The following is a 27,456-nucleotide window of genomic DNA, read 5'->3' as shown; positions in this document are numbered from 1 at the left end:
AAAAGCTCATCTCTAAGGGCTAATCCTACTGGAAACTGATATGTGAAAGAACAACTACCCAATAGAGAAATGAGAAAGTAAATACAAATAGCACTCAAACTCCTTCATGATAAGAGCAATGCAAATTAGAAGATGGCATTTTTCACGTAATCAAATTGGCAAAAATCCTAGGATTTGTTAACACAGCACGTTGGCAAGACCGTGGGAAAGCAGGCATTTGTACCGCACTGCTGTGGGAGTGTAAATTGATAGAACCTCTCTGAAGAGCAATTTGGTAGTATGTATCTAAATTTTAAAATGCACATATTCTTCAACTAGCACTTCCATTTGCACTGGGCAAGTCATACTCTTTGCCTGTTTCTTCACGTGTAAAATGTGGATAGTTCTGCCTCATAGGGTTGTCATGAGAGTTAAATTAGATGACACACATTAAGAACTTAGTACAAAGTGCCTGGCACATAGGAAGTGCTCCAGAAATATTGGTAATGTCATAGCAGCTAATGCCCATTGAGTTCTGAAACACGTGCCACATTACTGCACTGTGCTTGGCGCTTTTATGTACTAACCTCATTTAGTCCTCCAACCAACCCTGTGATTACCACCAGTTAGCCTCAGGATTCTGAGGCACAGAGATGTGAAGTGGGTTGTCCAGCAGGATTCAAGCAGGGTCGACTCCCAAGCCTGCAATACACTGCCTAGTAGGTGAAGTGGGGTGATGAGCACCTTAAGGGGCGGTGTGTGGAGCACTGGAGAAACAAAGATGGGCAAGCTACATAGCCCTGTGTGTACAACACTACCCAAGGGGCCATATTTGGTTTTTGAGGGAAGACATGGCTCTCAGTGAAGGCTCTGCCACTGTTTCAAGCTGGGTAACTCTGGGGCAGGGATGTTCAATTTTGGTTTGTTTCACTTCGATCTACTTACTCTTAGTCCATCTACTGATCTGTAAAACGGGGGTATTGCCTATTTCAAGTAGGGTTGAAGGATTAAGAGAATTACACAGCTAGGCATTCAGGTCTTCATAATTTATGCTTGCTGATGTGAACAAAAGTACATGGGGTGGGAGCAAGAGGGGGTAAGCATTCTAAGAAAAGGGAACAGCCCATTCCAAAGCTACAGATCCAAAAAGAGCTTGAGGAATCCAGGAGAGGGATGGGGTGAGGTGGCTGATGGCCTTGAAGAACAGCTAAGAAACTTGGACTATTTAATAATAAAAATAAAACAAAAGAGCCACCATTTGTTGAGGGTCGGCTCTTCATTATTTCCATCAAAACTACTCTAGCGAGGTAGATTTAATAAATCCAACTGTACACAAAAGGAAACTGCCAGGAGCCGTAGAAGAGGTACAGGCAGGAAGGGGACTTCATCAGTTGTGATTTTAGAACCCTTGGACCATGTGTTGAACTGACACGGAGTGCTCTAAGAGACCTGCCTTGAATTCCATGCATTAAAAGTAGTAATAACATTTTTCATTTTTTCATTTGCTCTACAATTTATATTCACTGTACAACATATGAAAAATATAAGAAAATTTAAACACATACAAAAAAATCTTAACTCCACCTTCCAGAAACATCCCAGTTGATACTTTCCTTCCCGTCTCTTTTTCCCCTCTATGCAAAAAATATGTAGTCATTAGAATGGGCTCTTAGATAGTAGATGGGGGAAAGCCACTGCTGAAACGCCTATGATACTCCTTCTCTTCTTCCTCTTTGTTTTGTTAGGACCACACCAAGAGGCGAGGCTGAGCCCACCCGAGTTTTCAGCGAAGTCCCCAGGCCTTACCGCCTCTACCCTCGCTCGCCTCAGGCCGGTCTCTAGAGGGCGCTGCCGAAAGACCGGGCACGGAAGGAACGTGACGCGGAAACGCGCTCAAATTTGGGCACCGCCGCTGCCCGTAGCCGGCGTCCTCAACATGGCGGCTCCCCAAGATGTCCACGTCCGTATCTGTAACCAAGAGATTGTCAAATTCGACCTGGAGGTGAAGGCGCTTATCCAGGTACTAATTCCCGGGACTCCTGCCGGGCTCCAGCAGCCCTAATCCCAGGCTCCGCTGGCCTCCTGTGAGCTCGGCGGTCTCACTCCGAGGCTTTCCCCACTTGGTCAAGTCTCTGAGGTCGTTGGTCCCGCCCCATGGCCGGCTACCCGGTTGTGGTCCCCCTTTGGTCCCGTCTCTTTGACCGTTGGCCCTGGTTCTCCATCCACTTGCTGTTGTCTAGCCCTCTTCTGGACACTTCCATGTTCCCTGGTCCCAGACCAGGCTTACCCTTTGTGGCCCCCGTTGGCCCCTCCCCCACACACTTCTCGACTGGGACCACCACGCAACATACCTGTCACTCTGGTTCGCCCCCCCTTCTGACACCGCCCTCCCCATCATTTGGTGGCGTCCTGGGGGCCATTAGCCCCTCCCCCTCCTGGCCAGCTGAGCTGGGTGCGGTGTCCCGTGATACCAAAGGCCGCCTGACGCGGGAGGCACCCGGTGAAATGAACTTAACCTAGACTGTAGTTGTGACTTTGTCAATAAGGAAATCGGGTAAAGTGCCAAGGCCTGAATCAGAAGGCAGATGGTGGCAAAACTGCGACCGGACGGGGGAAGTCAGCCTAGAAAAGGGACCTAGCGAGTATCTACAACTTCGTTTAACAGATGGGGTAATTGAGATGCTTTGCCTTAAGCCATTTAAGGGTAGAAGGCAGCAGAGCAATAACCAATTGGCTTAGGCAAGAGTTAGGAATGTAGAAATAGTTCCTTGAATTTAGCAAAAAAAAAAAAAAAAAAAAAAAAAAAACACAACAACAACCCAGGAGTTTTGTTTTTGTTTTTGTTTTTTTTTTAAAGATTTTATTTATTTATTTGACACAGACAGCCAGTGAGAGAGGGAACACAGGCAGGGGGAGCAGGAGAGGAAGAAGCAGGCTCCCAACGGAGGAGCCTGCTGTGGGGCTCGATCCCAGGACTCTGAGCCAAAGGCAGACGCTTAACGACTGAGCCAACCAGGTGCCCCAACCCAGGAGTTTTAAACCTTGGTTTTAGGCAAGTCACTTCCCTTTCCAACAAATGTTACCAAACATGAGATGTAGACTCAGAATTTGCAACCAGCTGTGGTAAAAAAGTGAAAGAAGGTAGGATTCCCCGTGGAAACTAGATGCAGAATAAACCAAAGTAGGGGCGCCTGGGTGGCGCAGCGGTTAAGCGTCTGCCTTCGGCTCAGGGCGTGATCCCGGCGTTATGGGATCGAGCCCCACATCAGGCTCCTCCGCTGGAAGCCTGCCTCTTCCTCTCCCACTCCCCCTGCTTGTGTTCCCTCTCTCGCTGGCTGTCTCTATCTCTGTCGAATAAATAAATTAAAAAAAAAAAAAAAATATTTAAAAAAAAAAAAAAAAGAATAAACCAAAGTAGTGCCTTATCGTGGTGTAAGGAAGTGTGATTTAACGAGTAAGCCAGAGAACAAATGAGGAAACTTGATGCAATCATTTAAACTTCTTCAACTTCGCTTCTTCTCCGTACACATTGCAAAACTTCTGGGATGAGTCTAGAAAAGTAAATTTAGGATTCATACAAATACAATTGCCTTTTCACATAATCTAAGTTGCTTAAGTCCCCTTTTGTACTCTAATATTTGGGTTCTGGATTCTCATTACTGCTAATGAGAAAGATTGATTTTACCTAGATTTACTGTGCTCTTACTGTGTTCCGGCTCCTCTGCAGCATGCTTTATGTACATATATGGTCTGTGTGGTAGGCAGTGTGATGAGGAAACTGAGGCACAGAGAACTCAAGTGACTTTTTGTTACACAGCCAATAAATTGCTACAGCCAGAATTTGAAACCACATACTCTGGCTCTAGGGCCTGCTCTAAAACCTGACCCCAGTAATTTTGAATGTCCAGAAACAAATTCTAAATCAATCCTTGGACATGTCTGCCAATACTGTGATTTATAATAGAAGGTTTGTAAAATCAGGTTGAAGTTAACCTTGTCCTATGATGCCAGGAATTGAGCATCCTGATTTTCAAGTTGGAAAGATCTAAAGTTAAAAGTATCACTTTTGGATGTCCATTCTTGTAGGACATACGAGCTGCTTTAAGCCTTTTTATACTAACCCGGTGGCGTTTTGTTAAACTTTAGAAACTAATAAGTAAAGACACTGTGCTTCTTTTTATGCTTTTATATTACCTGCTCAAAATTAAAGAGGTGTGAGAGAAATGTAAATGATAATGTTTTTGCCTGTGTTGCAGAGGTAAGCAGCAAAGATCAGGACAAATTACAGTCAGTAGGCCAGCCTTAGTTGTGGTCTGAGCCAACTCTCTCACTGTACAGATGGTATCATTTCATTTCATTGCCTCGAGAAAGGCCTCTTCACCTTTTCAATGTCTCCTAGGATATTCGAGATTGTTCAGGACCATTAAGTGCACTTACTGAACTGAATACTAAAGTGAAAGAGAAGTTTCAGCATTTGCGACGCAGAATACAGGTGAGTAGCTGCAGAGCTGAGATGTGGAGATTGGGTAACAATGAGGAGGCTCTGTCCTGGGAATCACCTCTGCTTGAAAGCTGTCCAGGTTCTTTAGTAAAAATTTGGACAGTGACGGTAACTGTACTACCGTGCTCTCAAGGTAAAAGTGAGGAATTTTTGAATGCATCGCAGTGTCTCCTGGGGTTCTTTTCATGCTGCGCTTTGCCTAGCTGCTTCCTTCCTGTTTCTGAGGTCTCCAGTCACTTCATATGCACATATAGCACTCCTGAATCCAGCTAAGGTATATATGCTATCTCGAAAACCACTGGAGTGGGAAGTACCCATTTGCATAGACTGTTTCTGCTGCTGTGCCCTAGTGAGAATAAGGTGGGTGCATGGATCTGCCCATCCCTGAGTGGGTCTTGGGGCACCTGGTATCACTGCTCGTGGTACTGGTATTTAAAGACCTGTGCTTTTCCTGTGACGTGGCCCCAAATGCCAGCCAACGACTTTTGTTGTTTAACAGAAGACAGTCTGTTTCAAAGCTGGAAGAAAAACTGGCCATTCGGAAATAGTATGTTTGGGTCCTGTGTGTTGCCTTCCTAAGGGATTTTCAAGGCAATTGTGAAAATAAGTAGTTTTTGTCCTAAGAGTTCACTTTAGAATTTTAACAATGTCACTGAACCTAGGTGATCTTTTTGCCTCCATCTCTAGCCCTGATTTAATCATTTAATTTTTTATTTTTGAAAGGCTGTTACTTTCATATGTTTTATATATATGAATGTAGGCATGTGAATATGGGCACAGAGTGAAACCTTCAAATTGTTTGCTACCAGTCGATAATGAAATAGGTACAGGGATTGAGAGTGAACATTTAGACATGTAGCAATTTGATATTTCCATTATTTCTCAAAGCGGAACCAGGGGGTTCCTATTTAGTCATTTTTTATTCCCTTTTCATTCCAGGTGTGCCCTAGATTACAGGAGTGAATCTCCCATTCCAGGGCAGCCATGCATTGCTCAAGGGCTGACCACTCTGGTTCTTAGTTCCCTTCTGTCCTTGGGGCCCTGGGGATTATCCTTACTTTCTTGCAAGTCAGCTATATATTTAGAAGGATGTTTGTTCTGTGTTACCTGGCATTCCCAAGTGTTCTCTTTTAGGAGGGTTTTCAAGTGCTATTGTATAGCCTGCCTAGAAAGAGAAGTGCTCTTTGGTTTTTATATTGGCTTTTAAAATCATTTTAATATAGAACTCTTTTCCCCCAAAGGAGCTTGAGCAGTCAGCTAAAGAGCAAGACAAAGAGTCAGAGAAGCAAGTTCTGCTCCAGGAAGTGGAGAATCACAAAAAGCAGTTGCTCAGGTAGGTGGGGCCCGTGCTGTGTCACTTGCTCCCGGGACGCTTGTGCAAGGTTTGCCTCACAAACCTGGCTTAATGATGTAATTGTGTCATTTATACACGGACTGAATGTCCTCTCTAGAGCAGTAGTTCTCAGAGCAGGGGCCAGCAGGGGTTGTTGGTGGGTCAAATTGTGTATAGTTTACAAAAGCCTATTTACTATTATACTGTATTTTATATTTTTAAGACAAAACCAAAAAAGTGGTTGCTTTTGTAATACAGGGTCCTTTTTCTTTAAGGATAATTGCTACCAGAGAAAGTCCTACTTAAGACGGACCAAAATTTGGAAAGCTTTGAATGGGACTTACCTTAAAAATGAAACCCAAAAAAATGTAAATAAGGTTAAGCTATGTTAAATAAAATGGCGGTTATCGTTGTAGCTGTGTGCTAACCTTTGATTATGTGATTGAGGTATGTGCTATTTCTGGGTATTGAGTTGGAGGACTTTCCAACAAAATTGTCTGATGGCATGAAACAGTACCGTCCCTTCAATTTGACTTTTGTACTGTAATCATAAAGAGGGTTGTTTTGGCAAAAATCTTTAAGGGCTCCATCAGCTTTCCCAATCCTCTGGTAGCCAGGTCATTCTCTTTTGAAGCCCCTGCTCAGTCATCCTTCTAAGTGTTCCCTTCATCCTTAGTAATTGCTCTAGCTCTGTCAGACCTATATTTGTCCATGGTTTTGCTTCTGATTTGAATAATTCTCCGGCATCATCCTTGCTGACAGCAGCTGTGTTTATAACACCCAGCAACAGGAAGAGACTGACAAAGACGTGGGCATGGTAGAGGATAGAGTAAGTAGGGAGGGATGTGTGAGTGGCAACCAGTGTTAAAGTGCGTGGCTCAGTCGTAATACTTTGTGTCATGATGGTGTTTGCTTTCCCTCGGCCACCAAGGATACTCAGATTATAAACACTGAGTCAAGAGGACCCCTTGTATAAAGTATAGTAAGTTACACCAGATAAGTTGGGCTTACCATGGGTTGAAAGTTGAGAATGACCATTCATGATGTGGAGTTACAGGGGAGAGAGAGAAAGCAGTAAATGGATGCTTTGGCAGCTGTGTGTGAAAACTGGTTGTGCTTGCCTGGGTTATCATGCTTATCACACTGTACAGCAGATACTTGTTTGCTTGTCTTTCTCGCCAGTAAATGTGAGCCCCTTGAGGGCAGCCACTGTGACTCCCTCATCTCTGTGTTACAAGGCCCAGCAGAACCCCCTTCCTAAGAGTTCAAAAATGTAATTGATTCTTTTTACGTATCCGGTGTGAAATGGCATAGCAGGTGCTGTTCCAGTGGCAGAGAGCTCGTTTGAATGTTTTAAGCTCCGAGGTGCTCTTAGAAAAACACCCCGTCATTTCCCTTGCCCTGTGTTTGACTGTAAATATCTCAGGGGTTAGCGCAATTGATATGAACCAGCTGCCTAAGAGTTCTAGTGCTTGAGTTTGATTCTCCAGGGGCCCAATTAACATTTTTATAGTCCATCCACAAAGGCTGCTCTGCTAGCCCCAGGGAGCTGTTCACCAAATTTGAGTTGTCTCCTGTAAGGGGGATCAGGTAAAGAATGTAAATAAGTCCCATCAAACTGGGCCTGCTAATACATTGTGTGTATCTTGTTCATGGTTGTTCTGGGTGTGTAAAGAACAGCAAATCTTACAGAAATATTGAGCAAAAGCAAAGTGCTGAATCACTGTACTGTACACCTGAAACTAAAGACACTCTATGTGAGCTAACTGGAATTTAAATAAAAACTTAGGGGCACCTGGCTCACGGCTCAGTTGGTTGAGTCACCAACTCTTGATTTCGGCTCAGGTCATGATCTCAGAGTCCTGGGATCGAGCCCTGTGTCAGGCTCTGCACTGAACATGGAGCCTGCTTGGGATTTTCTCTCCCTCTCTCTCCCTCTGCCTCTCCCTCTGCTCTTGCAGTTTCTGTCTCTCTATGATTTTTCTACCTATCATAATACCTATTGATTGGCTAATGGGCCAGAAGCTGTTGTTCTAGGTACTGGTGATCCAAAGATGAGTAAGACTTGGTTCTCAAGAAATGGAACCAACCAGCGCACCAGGCAGAGAGCATTAAAATGTTAGCGATGACTTGACAGAACAGGGCCTCGTGCGCCCAAGGCTAGTTTGAAGTCTGAAGCCATTGCTGGCTGTAAACACAGGAAAGGGACAGCCACAGGCAGTAGGATGGTAGGAGAACGTCCCAGAGGCGCCTCCAGGGTCCAGACCAGAGATGCTGTGGCCTGAGCTAGAGGAGTTGCTGGGGCAACCAAGAGGAGGAAATGGCGGGAGGTGCAGATGGACTCTGTGGACCACTTCTGGGTGGCCTTCCCTGTCACTCCTTTGCCAGAAGGAGGAACTGCTGTGACTTGATCTGACTGACAGAAACTCATGCATGACCCTTCTGATTCCAGCAATCAGACCTCATGGAGGAAGGCTAATCTTACTTGCAAAATTGCTATCGACAATCTAGAGAAAGCAGAACTTCTCCAGGGAGGAGACCTCTTAAGGCAAAGGTATCTGTCTTTTTGTCTTTCTGGGCCCTGATGATAGAACAGATAGCAGTTGGCAAGGTGCAAAACCCTCGTAGGGAACCCCTTCTTGTTTTCAATGTAAAACTGGTACTTAATTTTATCATATAGGCAATATTTTTTGAAGTATGAAAGAAATACATGCTTATTTGTAATAAACTGGTAAAATAAAAACATCAATGACAAAATGAAACCATACTGTCATTGTGTTGCACGCGTTTTGATAAATTGCCTCCCACCATTATTTTTTACGAAGTCAGAATCATACCATATATAAAACTTAGTGCCCTGCTCTTCTTCACATGGTATTATAGCACAAAGCCTTGCTTGCTGTTCTAGAAAACTCTGCCAACAAAGTCTTAAGAGTACATAGTATCCCCTTGTATTAGCTGATTCCGTTTGTGTGTGTTTACATTTCTAGTTTGTCAGTAATGTAAATAATACACAAGGCCATATCTTAGGACATAAGGCTTTGTCCACATTTTGGATATGTCCTTTGGAGAGATTCCCAGGGATGAGATTATTGGACCAAAGGCATAAATGTTCCTAAGGCTCCTAATACTCCTAACACGTATTGCCAAATTGCTTTACAGAAGGTAGCACCAGTTTGCATTCCTGCTAGCAGTCTTCAGGAGTGTGGTGTCAGCATGCCCCTGCTGGTGTTGACTGTGATCATCGATATTTAAATATATGTTATTTTGATGGATAAAAAAATGGAATCTCATTTGAAGATGGGGTTTTCTTACACCCAGGCTTTTGTTGACATTCCTCCTCCCACTCCGGACTTTTAGGAAAACCACCAAAGAGAGCCTGGCCCAGACCTCCAGTGGCATCACGGAGAGCCTCATGGGGATCAGCAGGATGATGTCCCAGCAGGTCCAGCAGAGCGAGGAAGCCATGCAGACGCTAGGTAAAGCCGGACCTGGAGTTAGAAACTTCTCCCAGACACTCCAGCTCCAGAGCCCTTGCCCTGGCACCTGCCACCAGGCTCTTCCACCTTTGCCCCCTATCCCCACCCTCACCCCCAAGCTTAATGACTTGCGTGTCTTCTCACTTCTTCGACAGTGTGGTGTTGCCCAGAGTGCGGCGTGTTGCTCTCACCTCTCTTTTGGATTTTTGTGCTTGTACTAGAAGATCTGCACGGCCTGTCGAAGTGTTTCTCCGGCAGAAGCACTCCCGGGGTCTTATGTGAAAAGCAGAAATCCCCAGGCCTTTTCCTGGAGACTGGGTTCCCGCAGGGCTGGGGAAGGGGCCTGAGAGTCTGTTTTTTTTCTCTGGAGTTCTGTGCACCCATGGCCAGGCAAGTTGGGGAATCATTGCTTGGGAAGATGTTTAGTGTATCGGCTGCTGGCTAGTCTGCTAGGGCCTCAGCTTACAATTATACCGTCCAGTGTTATTTTTACCGTGAACTCCTTTTAAAAGATACAATCAGAGGCCACAAAAGAAGCTGCTCGAGCATCTGGTTCTCTCCAGCAGCTTTCCTATGGTGTCTGCCTTTTAATGCGGAAGAGAATTGGCCCTCTTCAGGGTCCTCTGTATTGGAAAACAGAAGGAGAGAGTTTGCTGTTTGAGACAGTTTTGGAAGATCTCACAAAGAGACAAAAGCAGAGAGCATGGTACGCAGTTGTCAGCTTATGGCCAATCTGGTTTCAGCTCCACCCTTCCTGGGCCTCCGTCTGGATTATTTCAAAGCAAATCACAGACATCATCTATAAATATCTCAATATGTCTCTCTAAAAGATAAGAGACTCTTGAAACAAAAAACAAACAAAACCAAACCACAATACCATTATCCCCTTAAAAAGTATCTATAATTTTGAGCCACTTCTTTTACAGTGTGCTATTCAAACAGGAGGAAGGAAAAGGAAAGCAAGCAACTTGTCCCCAAGGTCAGTCCCTGTGTTTGAAACTTATCTGGGCATTTAGGCTCAGGACCAGCCAGTCACCTCCGCTACATGCGTGCTGGGGGTGGGTCTTAGTCCTTGGGAGAGGCCTGGGAGAATGTGCAAAATAGCAGGCCACCTGGCCTTTGAATGGAGGGCTTTTCTGCTTTGATGCAGGTGACAGACACCCCCCTCACCCCACACACACATATCAAAAATAGATGATACAGTTAAGTGGTGAGAAGGGTGCACAGATGCTGATGGCTTCTGGGGTGTTGAGGGCTGTTCTTTTTTTTTTTAAGATTTTATTTATTTATTTGACAGAGATAGAGACAGCCAGCGAGAGAGGGAACACAAGCAGGGGGAGTGGGAGAGGAAGAAGCAGGCTCATAGCGGAGGAGCCTGATGTGGGGCTCGATCCCAGAACGCGGGGATCACGCCCTGAGCCGAAGGCAGACGCTTAACCGCTGTGCCACCCAGGCGCCCCGAGGGCTGTTCTTAGGGCCCATTTTGTAAGAGAGAAAACTGTTGAAGAAAGAAGAATGCAATTCTTAGTCCTTTTCCTTACAACTCACAAATTCAGCTTGATTTAAGAGCCTATTAGGACTACAGTTTTTTTAAAAAAAACATATTGGGGATATAATTTCTGGAATTTGCTGCAACTGGGTGGGGTAGTATGGGGACAGGAGTGCCAGGGGGTTGGTGGTTCTTGGGTATGGGTGATGGGCACAGGGCATTTCATGATACTGTTCTGTCTCCTTCGGTGATGCTTTAAAATTCTCTGTAATAGGAAGTTGAAAAAGGCCTATTAGATTGTTTTGAACAGGCTCTTACTTAGGTTTTTGGGATGGCGGTAGGCATATGGAGAAAGGGCCCAGAGGGTTTTTGTTATCCGAGTGTTTATTTTTCCCTTTCATCTGCCTTTATATAAATGCTGCTCTGTTTCCTCTGGTAATTTCTTTTACTTACTGACTTTTAATTTTGTGAAAAGGTAAAACGCATTACCTGGTTAAGAAAAAAACCTCTAGGCCTGCATCGTCCAATAGAAATATAATGTGAGCCACATATTTAACTTTAAATTTTCCAGTCGGGCACATTAAAAAAGGTAAAATGAAACCTATGAATTTATTGAACCCTTTACATATGAAATGCTACCATTTCAGTATGTAATTAATGTGAAAAACTATTGAGCTATCTTACCTTCCTTTTTCTCACACTAAGTCTTTGAAATCGTGTGTACTTTACACCTAGGGATATCTCGGTTTGGTTTGGCCACATACACGTGCTCAAGTGCCACCTGTGTCTCGGGGCTGCCATCTTGGACTGCACAGCCCTGGGCAGTACAAGAGAGGAATCAAAAGATAGCTCTCTCCTCTGACCTCCCCCTGACCCCTGGCCATCAGGTCTACTCCCTAAGGATAACTGCTGTTACCAGTTGCTCTTATATCCCTCTGAGACCCTCCAAGCACATATAGCACAAGCAAATTAAATATTGTTTATTCTTCTCTTTTACGTAAATGGAAATTTTCACATATGCTCTTTCACACCTCACTTTTCCACTTAACAGCATATTTTATTCTGTGGATGTTCTGATGATGTTAGGCTTTGGGAGAGGATCTTGCCAGGTACACCTTCTTACCCAAGTGTCAGGCTCAGATACCCATACTCCGAAGTATATTTGACTCCTGGGCACAGTGAGCCTTAAGGCACATGTACCTCCCCTTAGATTTCATACAGTGGCCAGAGCATAGGCGTGACGTCTTTAAAACTACAGCAGTGTCCCAGGACTGAAGCACTGATATGTGTGGGGGCTGGTGGCAGGGCCCAGCCCAACTTGTTAGGGTCCCACCAAGAGCAGATCTGACTCTCAGGGGTCCTGGCAGGGTGCACCTCAGGTGGAAAGCCTTGGGTAACTCCTAGCGTCTGCCCCCAAAAGACCGCATAGTGCCTGGCCACAGTCACCTGGGTTCGTTTTGGGGCTGGTGGTTCTCACCAGCACCTGCTTTGGAAAACTGAGATTAATGGGCAGGAAAGGGAAAGGAACTCTATTCTTTTTTCGTTGGTGATGTTCACATTGGAGAACGCCTAGTTGTGGCCCTGTGACATTGTATATAAACAAACCACATCACTCAGAGCTGGATGGGACCTAGGGAGGTGCTTTCCTTAAAATACCCTTGTTCCTTGGTCCTCTGGATCGTCTCTGCTCACATCTTTGCTTACGGCTGACGGGAACTTGCTACAGAGTGCAGTGTTATTTGCTGGTAACCCAGCCAGCAGAGCAATGTCTTTGGATTTGGTGCTCTTCAGTCTCTGAGTCAGACTCCCTCCCTCTTTTGTTTCAGCCAATTCTTCCCGGACTATCCTGGATGCAAATGAAGAGTTTAAGTCCATGTCAGGGACCATCCAGTTGGGACGGAAGCTTATCACAAAATATAATCGCCGAGAGCTGACGGACAAGCTTCTCATTTTCCTTGCCCTGGCCCTTTTCCTTGCTACGGTCCTCTATATTGTAAAAAAGCGGCTGTTTCCGTTTTTGTAAGATCTGGAATTACCAGCTTTTGCCCTTTAAGCTCCAGTGCCAGGGTCCGGCCATGCTCCTGAGCTCTGGCCCAGGCCGCCAAACCAGTGCACACCTCTGCAGCCTGCTCCAGTTGCTCAGCGGGTGGACTGCGGACACAGCCCCCCAGCTTTCTGCAGGCAGCTGGTTGGCCTGTAAAGGACCAGTAGAGCAAGGGGAGGGAGGCCTGTCATCGAGACACCTACATGACACAGGGACTCCAGGAGCTATCGCACAGTGCGTGTGGCTGTCACATGGGGCACGCAGAGGCCAGCCTTCAGAATTGGATCCTCCTCTCTCTCCTTCCCCTGCTGTAGCCTTAATGCCAGATCTGGTGGAAGGAGGAGAGAAGTGGGGAGAAGAAGGATAAGGAGAACTTATGTCCATTCCTTGAATAAACTTGACTATATTTAATAGAATGAAATGCATGTGGATTTAAAAGGTATCCTTCTAGGAATCTGTGTCCTGTTTTTGATGTCCAGGTTTCTAGGACATGAACTTAGATCATTTATTTGTTCCTTCAACAAAGGAGTATTAAGCAACAGCCACATGCTGTTGCATTATAGACACTGCCGACCGTTACAAATGCTTGGTAAAGCAGCTGTGGTTCCTCCCTCAGGGAGCAAGAAGAACAAGATCTCGTAGGCTCTAAAAAAGCAAGTTACAAAAAGCCCCCACTGGAGGTGGCTGACACTACATCTGAAAAGACTCAGGCAGACATCCCTCTCCTGCTATGTACAGTGGTGGGCCTGGCCTGGGGGTGTGCCGTGTCTTGGGGGCTGGCCCGTGTCTTTCTCTTTGAGGTCCAGAACTAAATATAACCACGAGAGCGGGGCTAGTGATAAGCTGAGGCCTGTCTGGGCCTGAGTTCTGGGGGATAGTAGGGCTCGGGCTGGGAGATGTTAGTGTCTCCTTGTGCTATAGGCCTGGCTGGCCTCACACATGAAATCCCAGCCTCCCCGCTATTTATAGCTCCAGAGGCCCTAGAAGGTGTAATGTGGAGGCAGAGGGGAAAGTGGAAAAAACATGGACTCTGAACCTCGGTTTTGAGTCTTGGCTCTACTATTAAAGGACCATATGACCATGGGCAAGTTACCTTTTGTCACTAAGCCTCAGTTTCCCCACCTGTAAAGTGGGGGTGGTAATCCATGTAGACATTTGTAGAGTCAATATGAGAATCAAACAAGAATGTAAAGTAACAAGTGCAGCTTCTGTCTGACTGGACAGTGGGCTTCCCAAATGGGGCCACCTCCAGGACGCTGGGCCTCTGAAAACTGGCCTGGGCGCCAGAAGTTCTGTTTAGATCTCCTCGAGCACAGGGAGGGTGTCAGCAGTTAAGGCTTCAGTTAGGAAGTGCCAGATTGTCACAGGACCAAGTGTGTAAGAGATTGGCTGCACACCTCAGACTGACTAGTTTAATGGGCATGTTCTAAGTTAAAAGTGTGTGTGTGCAGACACACACACACTTCTATATATATCATTCTTAAACAATTTCTGGCCTCAGAAGACAGTGCAAAATGTGCATGCATGTGTCTTATTTATAGTCAAATTAAAGCTGAGAATAAAGCACAGATGGGAAATTCCCACTCAGATTCCAGCTGTAAGTGCAGCAGATGGATGTTATCAATTTAGGATTTTCTTGTCTTAACATTTTTCTTTACTACTTCCCACTAATTGTCAACATCCTCCTTACAATATGGGAATGTGTGGGCTCTGTACTCCTTAAAAAATCTCCCTTTGACTTTATTCTTCTTTGACTTGCTTCCTTCTGCAAATAGGTTGAACTTGAAATGTCATCAATAGCATTATATCTTGCGACCCCAATCAGCCAGCCACCAGGATTCAAAATCATCGCCAAGTTGGCTGGCTGGGCAGAAAGCAGCCATCGCCACGTTTGACCATGAGGGGGCAGTGTTCACATTTGCTCTGTGGTCTTGCTGTGTTCAGGACTCTCCATCAGTCCATGTGGAATGCGCTTATGGATTTTTTTTTTTTTTCAGATACCAGACTTAAAAAAAAAAAAAAAGCCATACAAATGTACAAAGTTTACAGTTTTAGAAGATGTTTCATAAATGGTATCAATTTTTACTGTTAACAGTAAGGCAAACTTGTATTTTACCTTTTGCTTGGATGATGGTCAGGGAGTTAAAGGGTTAGAGCACCTGTCAAGAGGGCATCCATTCAGGTATTTACTGAGCACCTGCTCTGTACCAGGCACTGCGTTAGGTACAGTCAGTGACAAAAACAAAGATTCCCTGTCGTCATGGAACTTATAGTATGTGGGGGAGCATGGGCGGATGATAAACAATTAAGATACTAAATAAATTATTCGTTCTCCTAGAAAATAAGTGTTTTAGGGAAAAGTGAAGCCAGCTAACGGAAACCTGGAATGTAGGTGCGGGCATAGGTTTGCAGTATCAAGTAGGGTGGTCAGAGCTGGCCTCGTTGAGGAGGTAAGATCTGAGCAACGGCTTGTTGGGGAGGGAGACACCTGAGCCATGTGGACTGCTGAGGGCGGAGGGTTCCACACAGGAGCCAGCTGGAGCTAGCACAAAGGCCTACGGTGGGACCATCTGCGATACTGTGATTTATCATCAGAAATATAGATTTGGTGTGTCCGGTCCCGGCACAGAGCTGCTAACGCCCTTGGACTTTGGTGCAATGAGAGTGATAAAGGTTTCTTTTGTTATCTTCTTGAGGTGACTTGGAAAGCACTAAGGTTGGGGCTGGTTGCCAGTGGGCTCAGAGGAAGGGAGAGGGGCTGGAGATTGAGTTCAGTCGCCAGTGGCCAGCGATTTAATCAGTCGTGCTTGTGTCATGAAGTCTCCACAAAAACCTGAAAGGACTGGGTTCAGAGATCTTCTGGGTTGGTGAGCACGTGGAGATGGAGGGAGGGGGGCACACCTGGAGAGGGCATGGAAGCTGTGCGTCCTTTCCTCATGCCTTGCCCCGACATCTCTTCCTTCTGGCTGTTCCTGAGTTATAGCCTCTTGTAATAAACGGGTAATCTAGTAAGTAAAATGTTTCCTTCATTTCTGTGAACCTCTCTAGTGAATTAATGAAACCCAAGGAGGAGGTGATCATGGGAACCTCCCATCTATGGCCTGTTGGTCAGAAGCACCCATGACAACCTAGACTTGTGATGGGCAGCTGAAGGGGGGGTGGGGTTGCAGTTTTGTGGGACTGAGCCCCTAACCTGTGGGATCTGATGACCAGGTAGGTAGTGCTCGAATTGAGTTGAATTATAGGACACCCTGCTGGAATTGCTTGTTGTGGGGAAAACCCCACCCATCAGAAGTGTATCCGTGCGTGCGCCGGAGCATGACTGCTGGGGGAATAGCAAGGAAGCCAGTGTGGCTAGAGCAGAGTGTGAGGAGTGGTAGAGAAGAAGCACAGGGGAGCAGACAGAGTGGGAACAAAATCATGAAAAGCCTTGTAGGTCACTGGAATGATTGAGCTTGTACTTTGAGGGACATGGGGAGCCATTGAAGCAGACGAGTGACTTGATATGACCTACGCGTTGATAACAAAGTGAACGAGACAAGTGCAGAGCAGGGTGGCCAGCTGCGAGGACCGTTGCAGATGTCCAGGTGGCAGATGATGGTGGCTTGTGCCTGGTGAGAAGCAGTCATATTCTGGCTATATTTTGAAGATAGAATCAATAGGATAAGGTTTCTCGAAGGCCTGGATCTCATTTTTGAAGGAGTGAGAGCCAAAACTATGAAATTCCTTTTTTAAAAATGTCCTTTTATTTTTAAGTAATCTGTACACCCAACATGGGGCTTGAACTCACAACCCTGAGATCAAGAGTCACATGCTCTACCAAGTGAGCCAGCCAGGTGCCCCAAAACTATGGAATTCTTGGCCTAAGTAACTGAAGGAGGAAAAGGTCAGGAGTTGGGTTTTGGACATGTTGGGCTTGAGATGTCTGTTAGACCCCCTAGTCAAGATGCCAGGTACACACGTGGTTATGTGTGAGTCTGGGGTTTGGGAGAGCAGTCAGGGCTCGTGGTATAAATTTGGAAGAGGGCACATAGATAGGATTTAAAGCCATGAGGTTGGATGAGATCGCCCAGAGATATGAGTATAGATAAAGAAGAAATAACGGCAAAAAAGAGGAACCAGCACATGAGACTGAGGAGGAATGCCCGGAGACAGAGGAGCCACTCTTACCGGTTAGACTTCTTAGGGAGTCTGTTCTTTTACTCCCCAAAACAGGAGACTTCCTGATCTACAACAATCTATATCGTCTTCATCATCATCGTCACTGTCATCATCATCGAAAGTGTCTACTGTCTGTTGAGTTCCGCTGCGTGTTAGATACCTGAGGACTGCACGTAAATGTGTGCCCCCCCTTGCCTTTAAGGACACCACAGAATGACAGTGGTGCCTGTGCACTGGCTGCCATAGGGACGTGTGGAGGGAGGGCACATTGGCCTGCGACAGGACGTGGAAGGAGGTGCCTTCCCCCTTGAGCCACTGCTCGGTCTTCTCCCCTTTACAGCTCAACTCCTGTGACACAGTCTGTCTCCTCACCTCCCACTCCCCGGCCCACTGCTGCTTTCTGCTGTCGTCACTCCTATAAACAAGCCTCCCCGGGGTCACCAGTTCCCTCCAGGCTGTTCATCTGAAGGATGTGTGCCCCCCCCCCCAGCTCATCCTTAGCAGTTGTCCACCATGGTGGGCATTGGTTCCTGCCAGAGACCTCCTGCTTCTATGATTCCACACTCTCGGTTTTCCTCTTGTTCTCTGGCAACTCCTGCTCACTCTTCTGTCTTCATCTCTTCAGCCTGAAGTGCTGGCTTACTAGAGCTTCTTCCCTCTTCTCCTTCTATGTGTTCTCTCACAGGCAAGGTCATCCTTATTCCCCCAGTTTAACAGTCATCCCGAGCATCCCTGTCAGTAATTTCCAAGTTCTGTCTCCATTACAGACTCTCCGATGAGCTCCAGATCTCTGTCAGCTCCGCCTTCTATCATCTCGGTTCAGCTGTCCTGTTTCTGAGACTCTCCGCTTCGGGAGGGACCTCTCTCTCCCAGGCACTGGCCTGGCTCTTCTCCAGCCTCCCTGACTTCCCTGACACACCTCCCATTTCCCCTCCCAGGCTTCCTTTTCCCTTCACCAAGCCCATCTGCTTCACACCTCTTGCCACCAGCCCAAGAGATGAGACTTCATTCAAAGGTCAATATTGTCCTGGAGGAGGCAGATATATTGTGTTAGTGGATTTAGGAGGTCAGAAGACTCTGCTAGAGGCAATTTGGCAGGGTGACCCAATTTGGATATTTTTCTAAGGAAAAAAAGATGGTAGTAAAATGTAAAAGAAATTCCTTGACTAATGGTGGTCTCCCCCTGGGGCCCTGCCTGAGGGTTTGCCCAAGCTGTGTTTCTTCCCTAAACAAGGGCAGAATAAAAATAGCTGGGGGCTAATCTAAGAGATACCAGCCAGGAGTCTCAGCAGTTGTCAGGAATGAAGGGCTGCAGGCTGGGGTGAGGGGAGGGGTGGGTGTTATCTACCCCCCCAACCCCCCCCACCCCAGTCCCCAACAGCAGAGCCCCAGGGCTCGTGGTACAGGTCAACTTGCATTTTCAATGGCCCTACAGTGCACAGGGCCCCAAATCTGCCCTTTGGTGACAGAGGGACCTGGGTTCTAATTGTAGTCTTCCTGGCCATACGCCCCTGGGGAGGGATCGCCCCTCTGTTGTTTCCTCATCTGGAACACTGGGATACCTAATAACATTGACTTCTTAGGGGCGCTGGGAGATTAAAAGACAAAAGTCACCCAAGAACTCACAGAGTGGAGCTCACACAGTCATCCGGTTGGCCACTGCATTCGTTCCCAGAAGAGCGTGGCGTGACCTCATTCCCCTTTCTTTTTGAAGCTTTGTTTTTGGGGGAAATGGTGGTTAGGTGAGGAGGATGCTGGGATTGGCAAGGAATCAGGCCCAAGGATGGAGCAGAGTTTCTTGAATGGCAGAGAGCTGAGTGGGACAGAGCAGGTGGTGGCAAACTGGCCGTCTTTCTCAAAACATCCAAAAAAAAAAAAAAAAAAAAAGTCAGTGGGTAGAATTAGCTCAATGTCAAATGTTCTGTTTATTATTATTAAATCTTTGCTCTTCTCCCCCCGCAATCTTATTCACTGGCAAAGAGTGCTCCTGGATAAAATAAATCCATAAAGTAGTAAATGAACATGGACTGGAAAATGAAGAAATGGTCAATCAGGTTGAATCTGACAGCTTAACTGGTATGAACAACAGGAGGGCTCCTGACAGAAACGTCGGTTTCTAAGAAAGGAGTTCTTAGTTTGCAGATGGCTCTGCCGTTGCATTCTCTGCCACTACCTGAACAGGTTTGCAGACCAGTGGATTCAGGGACCGAGGGGAGCTCCTGGCTGCCTTGCGGAAATGACCTCAACCCGCTCCACCCCCAGTCCGTTCCAGAATCGTACTGTGTGCTTCAGCTGCGCTCTGTGCTGGGCACTCGGGACAGAAGAATGAGACTCCACCAGCCTCGCGGAGCCCACAGCCTGTCGGAGACAGAGCTGGAGCTAGATAGTTACCCCAGAAGGTGGTAAGTGTCCTAAAGGGAGCCACAGGGGCCCTGGGAGCACAAAGTGACAACTCCTTTAGACTGCTTAGAAGCAGCAGATGGCGGTCAAGATAAAATGAATAATAAGCAATTATAATGAGGTCCAAAAGCAGTGCTTGGTGAGGTGTTCAGTAGGTGATGATGTTAATAAGTGTACTGAGTGCTTACTAGGTGCCAGGCACTGTGCATTATTTCACTTAATCCAGGATTCTGCCAAGAGTTCGTGTTCTTACAGCCGAGGCAACTGAGACCCAGAGAGGTCCAGAAACATACTCAAGGTCACACAGCTAGTAACTGGAGGAACTAGGGTTCAAACCCAGACGGCCAGGCTCAAGAGTCTCTGGACTTCTCCCAACAGTAGGAATGAGAGGCCGACAAAGTTCTGGGGGCAGAGGCCCATCGATGCAGACCCTGCCCAGCAACCATAATGATGTAAAGGGGAGGGGAGGGATGGAGGAGTGGAGGGTGCAGGGTTCGCAGATCCCTGCTGAGCCTGGTCAGCACTGGAGGTTCAGGAACGGAACAGTCACGCCAGCAAAAGAAAGAATTCACTGGCTCCCGTAATGGTAAGTGGCTTTAGACACACAGCTGGATCCAGGTGCGCTAACAAAGATGTTAGAAACTCGTCTCCTTTGGTCTCTTCCCCTATTTCCCTCCACTTGGCTTTCTTCTGAGGTGGACTCTGACCAGGTGGCAGGTTTCCCCCTTCCTCCATGGGCAGCTTCAGACTTATATCCACTTAGCTCAGAGTCCCTGAAGAAAGAGCCTTTTCCTTAAGAGTTCCTGAAAATCCCTCGGTGGGTCCCTGCACGAGTTCCTGTGGCCAGGAGCCCAGGATGTCCTGACTGGTGAGGCCCTGGGCCCACGGCCAGCATGGGTGTGGAGTCCGCCCCGCTTGGACCAACCACAGAGTGGAAGGTGGGAGGGGGTGGTTCCTGCGAAGAAATAAGAGCAGTTGGGAGGCCTTTTTGCCAGTACAGTGGTGTTCGTGCCGCAGGACGTGTGGGGGCTGAGGCTTATGTCCTTTGTACGAAGGAGCATACTTTTACCAGTGGATTCTCTTATTAGGAAAGCAATATCTGTTCATTGCAGGGAAATTAGAAAACATATTTAAGCCACACAAACTCCTTCTTCCAAAGATGTGAATTTATAATCCCGTCTAGAGAGAATTGCCGGAAACATTTGGGAGTGGATGCTGTATTTTTTTTCTTTCTTCTTTTCTACCTTCAACATATATGGGGTCATGTTGTGTACCCTGGTTTGTTTGTTTACTTTTAAAAAATAGTTGTTCAAGATATAATTTATAATAAACTGCACATAAACTGTACAATTTGATGATGTTTGTCATGGGTACCACTGCAATCAAGGTAATGAGCATATCCATTACCCCCCAGAATGTTCTGGTGACCCTTGGTAATCTTTAGTACGTGTGCTGCCGATGTGAGCACATGCCCCGTTGTAATCTGTTTGCCGCCACTGCTCCCCCGCTTTCTCCAGATGACCACTGATCTGCTTTCTATCACTACAGACTAGATCGTACTTTTCATCACTTTATACAAATGGATCATACATGTACTGTTTTGGGGATGTGGCTTTTGTCACTCAGTGTAATTATTGGCCTTTTACCTCAGGATAATTATTTTGAAGTTCATTTGTGTTGTTGAATGTGTCGATAGTTCCTTTTTGTTGTTGAGTACTATTCTATGATATGGACTTTGTTTATCCGAACTGGATAATGGGCTTGCACAGCCATGTCCATAGCAGCATTATTCCCAGTAGCCTAAAGGTGGAAATAACCCAAGTGTCCCATCAGTGGATGAATGGATAAACAAAATGTGGTTATACATACAGTGGAATATTACTAAGCCTTAAAAAGGAATGAAATTCTGCAACACGCTCCATGGATGCCATACTTTGACAACATGACACTGAGTGAAATAAGCCAGACATGAGAGGACAAGTACTGTATGATCTCACTTATACGGGGTACCTTTCGTAGTCAGATTCATAGAGACAGAGTAGAAGGGTGCTGCTGTTGGGGGACGGAGAAGAGACAATGGGGAGTTACAGTTTAATGTTTCATGAGGACAGAGTTTCCATTTAGGGTGATTCAGTTTAGGAAAAGGTCTGGAGATGGTTGGTGGTGGTGATCATACAGTAGTGTCAATGTGCTTAATGCCACTGACTTGTATACTCAAAAAGGGTTAAAATGATAAATTTTGTCTTATGTATGTTTTACCACAAAGAAATTGTTTTAAAGGAGAGGGTGGATTTCCCGGTCTCCCCCTGGAGCGGCTCCAGATCTGAAGGAGAGCTGTCAGAGCCTGGGCAGCTCTGGGACCGCGTCCTGACAAGCCCTGACTCCTGCACTCGTGGTCCCAGCACCGTGCCCCTGCTACCTCCTGTCTCTGCTCCTCTCTGGAAGGCTTCATTCGGCCTCTTAGCCTCTTCCCCTCAGCAGGACACATGACCACTCCCTCCTCTGGGATTTAGGAAGCCAGAATTTACCCACATTTAGTAAGAAAGATACTAAGGAAGGGTCCATGGAACGCAGACACCAGAAACCTCAAAGTCATGTTCAAAACTCCCTTTTCCATCTCCATATTGTCACCTCCAAGGGTGTGGCCATTCTTTTCCAAAGTGAACTTCCCTTTGGCTCTCCCTTTTCCTACTGCCGCAGTTGGACTTGGGCTGGCCTATTGCAGTAACTTTTTTTTTGAAGGGGGTGAGGGCAGAGGGAGAGAGAATCTTAAGCAGGCTCCTTGCTAGTGCAGAACCTGACCTGGGGTTTGATCTTGATCTCTCGACCCTGAGATCACGACCTGAGCTGAAATCAAGAGGCAGATGCTTAACCAACTGAGCCACCAAGGTGCCCCACGCAATAACTTTCTGAATGGTCTCCCTACCCTAGGCTCTGAGGAATGCGCTTATTTAAGGTGAAGAAACTTACTACATCTCAAGAATGTGAGGGTGAATGGAGAGGAAGGTAGGCAAGGTCATGGAGGAAGTGAGGGGAGAGGGTTCACCTTGGGAAGGGGGTTCAGGTTCCACTGTAAGAACATTTCGAGAGAGTGTATGTGTGGAGACATCTGCTGTCTCTGGTTTCTCTTTCATGACGGTTCATGGTGGGGTTAGAGGTGCTGAGAAGATGGACAAGACGGACTCATGGAGTGGTGGGTAGGATGGCTGGTAATGCTGGAGCATTGTGGAGGTTCTGGGAACTTTAGTTCAGGAAACCACTGTGCAATCACTTTAAAAGATGTTTGCAAATTTCTTGACATTCTTCCCATCAAACGGTATAGTCTAAGTCCTCTCCCCTTGAATATGGGCTGACTTTCATGACATGTTTCTAATAACAGACCGCAGTGGAGGTGACGCTGTGTGACATCTGAGACTAGATCATAAGACAATGTAGCATCCATCTGGCTCTCTCTTGGGACACTCAACCTTAGAACCCAGCCACTGTGCTATGAAGATGCCCAGGCCAAACAGGGAGGCCACTTGCTAGTGTGGGAGCCCAGCTGAGGTCACTGCTGACAGCCAGCATCAAACACCAGGCATGTGAATGATGAGGACTTCAAACTGCTCCGGCACCAGCCACCATCTGACTGCAACCGCATGAACATGAGAGGCCCCAAGGAGGAAACGTCCAGCTGAAGCCCACGGACCCCCAGAACCATGAGACAAAGTAACAATGGCCGAGGGTTTTGCGCCACTGTGTCTGGGGTGATCCGTGACGCAGCCGTAGTAGCTGGAGCATGCAGCCAGACTGCCCTCAGAACGTCAGTTCCTGTGGTTGACATTGTCCTTATTGAAGGGACATTCATTTTTTCATGGTAAAGTGATTCATTCGATGGGAAAAGCAATACAGGGTCATGTGAGAAAATTTGGAAAACACTGACAAATTCAAAGAAGAAAAAATTACCTGAAAACCTACTACCCAAGAGAATCCCTAGCACATAACAGGCACTCAATAAATATTTACTGAGGAAGTGAATGAACCTGATGACTTGCCCCCCGCCCCCGACCTCCATTTTGGGGCATTTAGGTTGTTTGCCATTTTTTGGAATGGTAGGTTTTTGACTTCTGGAGTTTACTGTGCCAGGCAAGATGGAAGCAGGGCAAGGTGAATTGGTTGGGCAAGCCATTCTAAGGTTTGCAACCTTAACATTTGTCTTTCCCAGGTAGAAAAACATTTCCTGGAGCTTTCAGCTTCCTCTCATCTGGGGCGTTGACTCACCCCAGCTCAGAAAAGAGATCGCAAACATCTTCCTTCTGGAAAATGGATTTACATAGGAAGGTGAGCTTTCAGGGATAATATTTATATCCATCTTTCAGCCGTGCTGCTCATGTTACTCAGCGTCATGCTGACTTCAAACAGTTCTCTCCAGCAAGTATAGACATCGCCATCAGCTATTCTCAGGAACAAATGTGGTCATGTAATCCCAGGGCCTACAAAGAATGTGGCAGCAACTGAAACCAAATTATTTAACCATTTTCTGAACCAAAAACTGGAAAGCAAATAGCAGAGGTACTTTTGAGCAGATAATATTAGTGACCCAGAATTTTATCAATCCTCTGACCAAAATACATCCAGTTCCTTCTGACTTGAAAGAGTCCACTCCCAAGGTTAATGTTTTTCCTTATATATTTTAACACACTCAACATTGCTTTCTTCCCTAGTGTCTTGCAGTGATGTAACTGGTAGAAACAGAGCAGAGTTTAAGGGGGAGGCCTCCCCGGTTAACCAGGCCTTACCTCCCTCCTTTCTTTAGGGATGGGAAGTAGGTGTAGCTAAGCACAGATGCGGTTATTTGGTTGTGGTAGGAAATCATCTGGGAGTAGGACCCATACTCTTTCCCTTGGGCAGGGAAAGGATGTCCCTCTCCTCCAGCCTCAAGGTTGAGAGGCAGATTCCCCATGGTAGGCATCTGCTCTGTTTGTCCTACATCTATTCCGCTTCATCTGGGAATACCCCACCTCTGCCAGTTTTTCTTTGGGGGACCACCATTCCCCACTTTCAGTCCACATGGTTAGAGTGGAGCTCACCCAACGCTTGATACCAGGGTTGGAGATGTGACCTGGACAATCAGGGTCAGGTTAGCTCAGTGATTGGCTCATATAACCAAAGCCAGGCCACCGAGCATCAGTCCTGGAATGTTTGCTGGAATTCTCCAGAAAGAAACGTTCTCTTTTTCTGGATTGCTAAGCTCATAGGAAGGGACCCTGGAACTACGATCTTGGGGGGAGCCTGTCTAAAAGAGAGCTGAGAGACAGAGGGGCAGAGAGACAGCATCCTCCTGACATAATGTAAGCCCCGGGATCCAGCTATGCCTGAAGCCAGCTGTAGCTCTGGTCTTCCTATTCAGGTCATCCAAAAACTAACTTGTTTTACTTTGGGTTCTGTCACTTGCAACTCAAAGGGTTCTTACTCATACAGCCCCTGTGTATTGGACGAGGGAGAAATTAAAGAGGGAGGGAACTGGCAAGCAAGCCCCCTTCCCAAAAAGGCTTCTAGACAAGGGCCCTCCACTTCAGTATGGCCTAAAGCATAATAGTTTTTGTCCAGACTTTTTCCTACAAAGGCCCCAGACCCCATTGGCCTTGTGGTTTACTTTGACCACCAGTTGTTCAGTTGACTGTGAACTGGTCTTAACCCAGAGATGGGATGTTAATTGCCCCAAAGTCTGGGATTTGGCCCTTGTTGACGTTAAGCTGACCCTTGGCTTACCACAGGTTTTTGTTCCAAGACCAGGCGCTACTTAACCACAGAGATGAGTATGGGATGTCTGCTTAAATCTGACCACTGACCAAGAATAAAGAAATTGGGTGTCAAAAGCTTTACCATCCCCAGTGTGTTCCCTATTTAGGTTGCAACCTCGTCACCATCACGCAGCTTCCCTACCCTGTCACTGGCCCCCAGTGCCCAAGCCAGAAACTCAACTTTCTTCCCATCTCCTTTGTCTTATCTCTTCTGATTGGTCACGAGCCCCCCTCCACTTCCACAGAAATACCTGATATGAAGATATGTGACCGGATTCAAAATCTGAATAATTTCCTTTAATTGCCAAATGAAAGAAAAGAGAGGTTCTTTATTTTTTTTTATTATGTTATGTTAGTCATACAGTACTTCATTAGTTTTTGATGCAATGTTCCATGCTTCATTGTTTGTGTATAACACCCAGTGCTCATTGCAATAGTGCCCTCCTTAATACCCATCACAGGGGTAACCTATCCCCCCAACCCCCTCCTCTCTGAAGCCCTGTTTGTTTCCCGGAGTCCATAGTCTCTCATGGCTTGTCTCCCCCTCTGATTCCCCCCACCCCACCTTCATTTTTCCCTTCCTTCTCCTAATGTCCTCCATGCTATCCCTTATGTTCCACATATAAGTGAAATCATATGATAATTGTCTTTTTCTGGTTGATTTACTTCACTTAGCATAATCCCCTCCCATTCCATCCATGTCAATGCAAATGATGGGTATTCATTCTTTCTGATGGCTGAGGAATATTACATCATATATATGGACCATATCTTCTTTATCCATTTGTCTGTTGAAGGGCATCTCAACTCGTTCCACAGTTTGACTATTGTGGATATTGCTGCTATGAAAATTGGGGTACATGTGCCCCTTCTTTTCACTGCATCTGTATCTTTGGGGTAAATACCTGGTAGTGTAATTGCTGGGTCATAGGGTAGCTCTATTTTTAACTTTCTGAGGAACCTCCATACTATTTTCCAAAGTGGCTGTACCAACTTACATTCCCACCAACAGTATAGGAGGGTTCCCCTTTCTCTACATCCTCGCCAACATTTGTTGTTTCCTGCCTTATTAATTTTTGCCATTCTAACTGGTGTAAGGTGGCATCTCAAGGTGGTTTTGATTTGAATTTCCCTGATGGCTAATGATGTTGAACATTTTTTCATGTGTCTGTTAGCCATTTGTATGTCTTCTTTGGAGAAGTGTCTGTTCATGTCTTCTGCCCATTTTTTGATTTGATTATTTGTTTTGAGTTTGAGAAGTTCTTTATAGATCTTAATACCAGCCCTTTATCTGCAATGTCAGTTGCAAATATCTTCTCCCATTTTCGTGGGTTGCCTCGAAAAGAGAGGCTCTTTAAATGTAGTTTTGACCATTGTAAATCGTTTGAGATGGAAAGACAAAATTTTCTAAGCCTTTTTTTTTTTTAACTGCTTATATTGTGAAAGCAAAACCTCTTGGCAGTGCTTTGACTCTCAAGAATTGGAAGCACTCGTCAGTAAAGCAGGGATTGCAGGCGGCCATGGGCCTGAAGCCTGACATGAAAGTTACATTCATGGAAGGAAATTCTCAGTCAGATTTTGGACAGTATCTCATTCTAGTTTCCTGTTAAGTAAGTTTCCTCCTCTTCATAATTTATTTTTAAATCAGAGTTACAGCGTATGAAAGTGTGGTGAATTTTTTCACGAAGCCCCAGAGAGAGAGGTCTGAAACCCCTCTTGTCTGCTGCAGCTGCCGTAGCAACATTACCATCTTGGTAAAACTACTTCCTCCCCTTTGGTGTGTCTGATGTATCTCTTTAAAAAATCTGACAACTAGGAATCCAGAAGCTCGGATCATCCTTATTGCCATCATCTTTCTAATCCAGACCCAGCACATTCTTTGCATTTTCTCCCCTGTACCCACCTCAGGATCCTCCTGAAAGCCCGCAGCTAGCCCACTGGGAGAGTGAAAAGCAAAACCATGTCAACCACGGAGTTTAATGTCGTTGCATGTGGAATGGAGGTGCAATGCCTGTCTCTTCTCTACTTTTCAAATTGGTAAGGAGAATAGTCTGATTATCTCTTGAATCAAATTGACATATAGATATTCTCTTATATGCAAATTCTATATGGAAGAAGCCCCATTTCCAAAACCCGTGTGAGAACAAGATGATTTCCCTTTAGAAAAGTGACTGCATGGCACGTGAGAACACAAAACCTGAAGTCTTTGCAGATTGTAACTCCATGGCAGATGTGTGCCAGATCACAGAGGAGCTTAAAACCACATGTTCACTTGGGCATTTAGCCC

The 27,456-nt window shown here is 46.1% G+C and overlaps 1 protein-coding gene across 3 annotated transcripts; it reads left to right on the top strand.

Annotated features, from left to right (window-relative positions):
- Nucleotides 1–1,842: 1,842 nt before the first annotated feature.
- On the top strand, nucleotides 1,843–23,398 carry BNIP1 (BCL2 interacting protein 1). Of its 3 annotated transcripts, none has more exons than XM_045792127.2 (6): nucleotides 1,843–1,999; nucleotides 4,379–4,471; nucleotides 5,722–5,813; nucleotides 8,266–8,367; nucleotides 9,174–9,292; nucleotides 17,041–23,398. In XM_045792127.2, the coding sequence occupies exons 1-6, from the start codon at nucleotides 1,916–1,918 to the stop codon at nucleotides 17,148–17,150; spliced, it is 600 nt and encodes a 199-aa protein (XP_045648083.1). In that variant the 5' UTR covers nucleotides 1,843–1,915; the 3' UTR covers nucleotides 17,151–23,398. The 3 variants fall into 3 exon arrangements, with proteins under 3 accessions (XP_045648083.1, XP_045648082.1, XP_045648081.2); XM_045792126.2 differs by lacking the exon at nucleotides 17,041–23,398 and adding an exon at nucleotides 12,608–17,034; XM_045792125.2 differs by lacking the exon at nucleotides 17,041–23,398 and adding an exon at nucleotides 9,448–10,584.
- Nucleotides 23,399–27,456: the final 4,058 nt, after the last annotated feature.

The sequence above is a fragment of the Ursus americanus genome, chromosome 15, assembly GCF_024610735.1.
Source record: "Ursus americanus isolate L20-20 chromosome 15, mUrsAme1.1.p, whole genome shotgun sequence".
Classification (NCBI taxonomy): Eukaryota; Metazoa; Chordata; class Mammalia; order Carnivora; family Ursidae; genus Ursus; species Ursus americanus.
Note: the sequence above shows the minus strand (reverse complement) of the source record. Positions and strands in the feature narration are given on the sequence as shown.

What these genes read in the sequence shown, in the direction of transcription:
- BNIP1 (XM_045792125.2), top strand. Translation starts at nt 1,916, where the DNA reads ATGGCGGCTCCCCAAGATGTCCACGTCCGTATCTGTAACCAAGAGATT. An exon ending in AGGTGAAGGCGCTTATCCAG is followed by an intron (nt 2,000 to 4,378) that starts GTACTAATTCCC and finishes AATGTCTCCTAG; the next exon opens with GATATTCGAGATTGTTCAGG. An exon ending in GGAAGCCATGCAGACGCTAG is followed by an intron (nt 9,293 to 9,447) that starts GTAAAGCCGGAC and finishes CTTCTTCGACAG; the next exon opens with TGTGGTGTTGCCCAGAGTGC.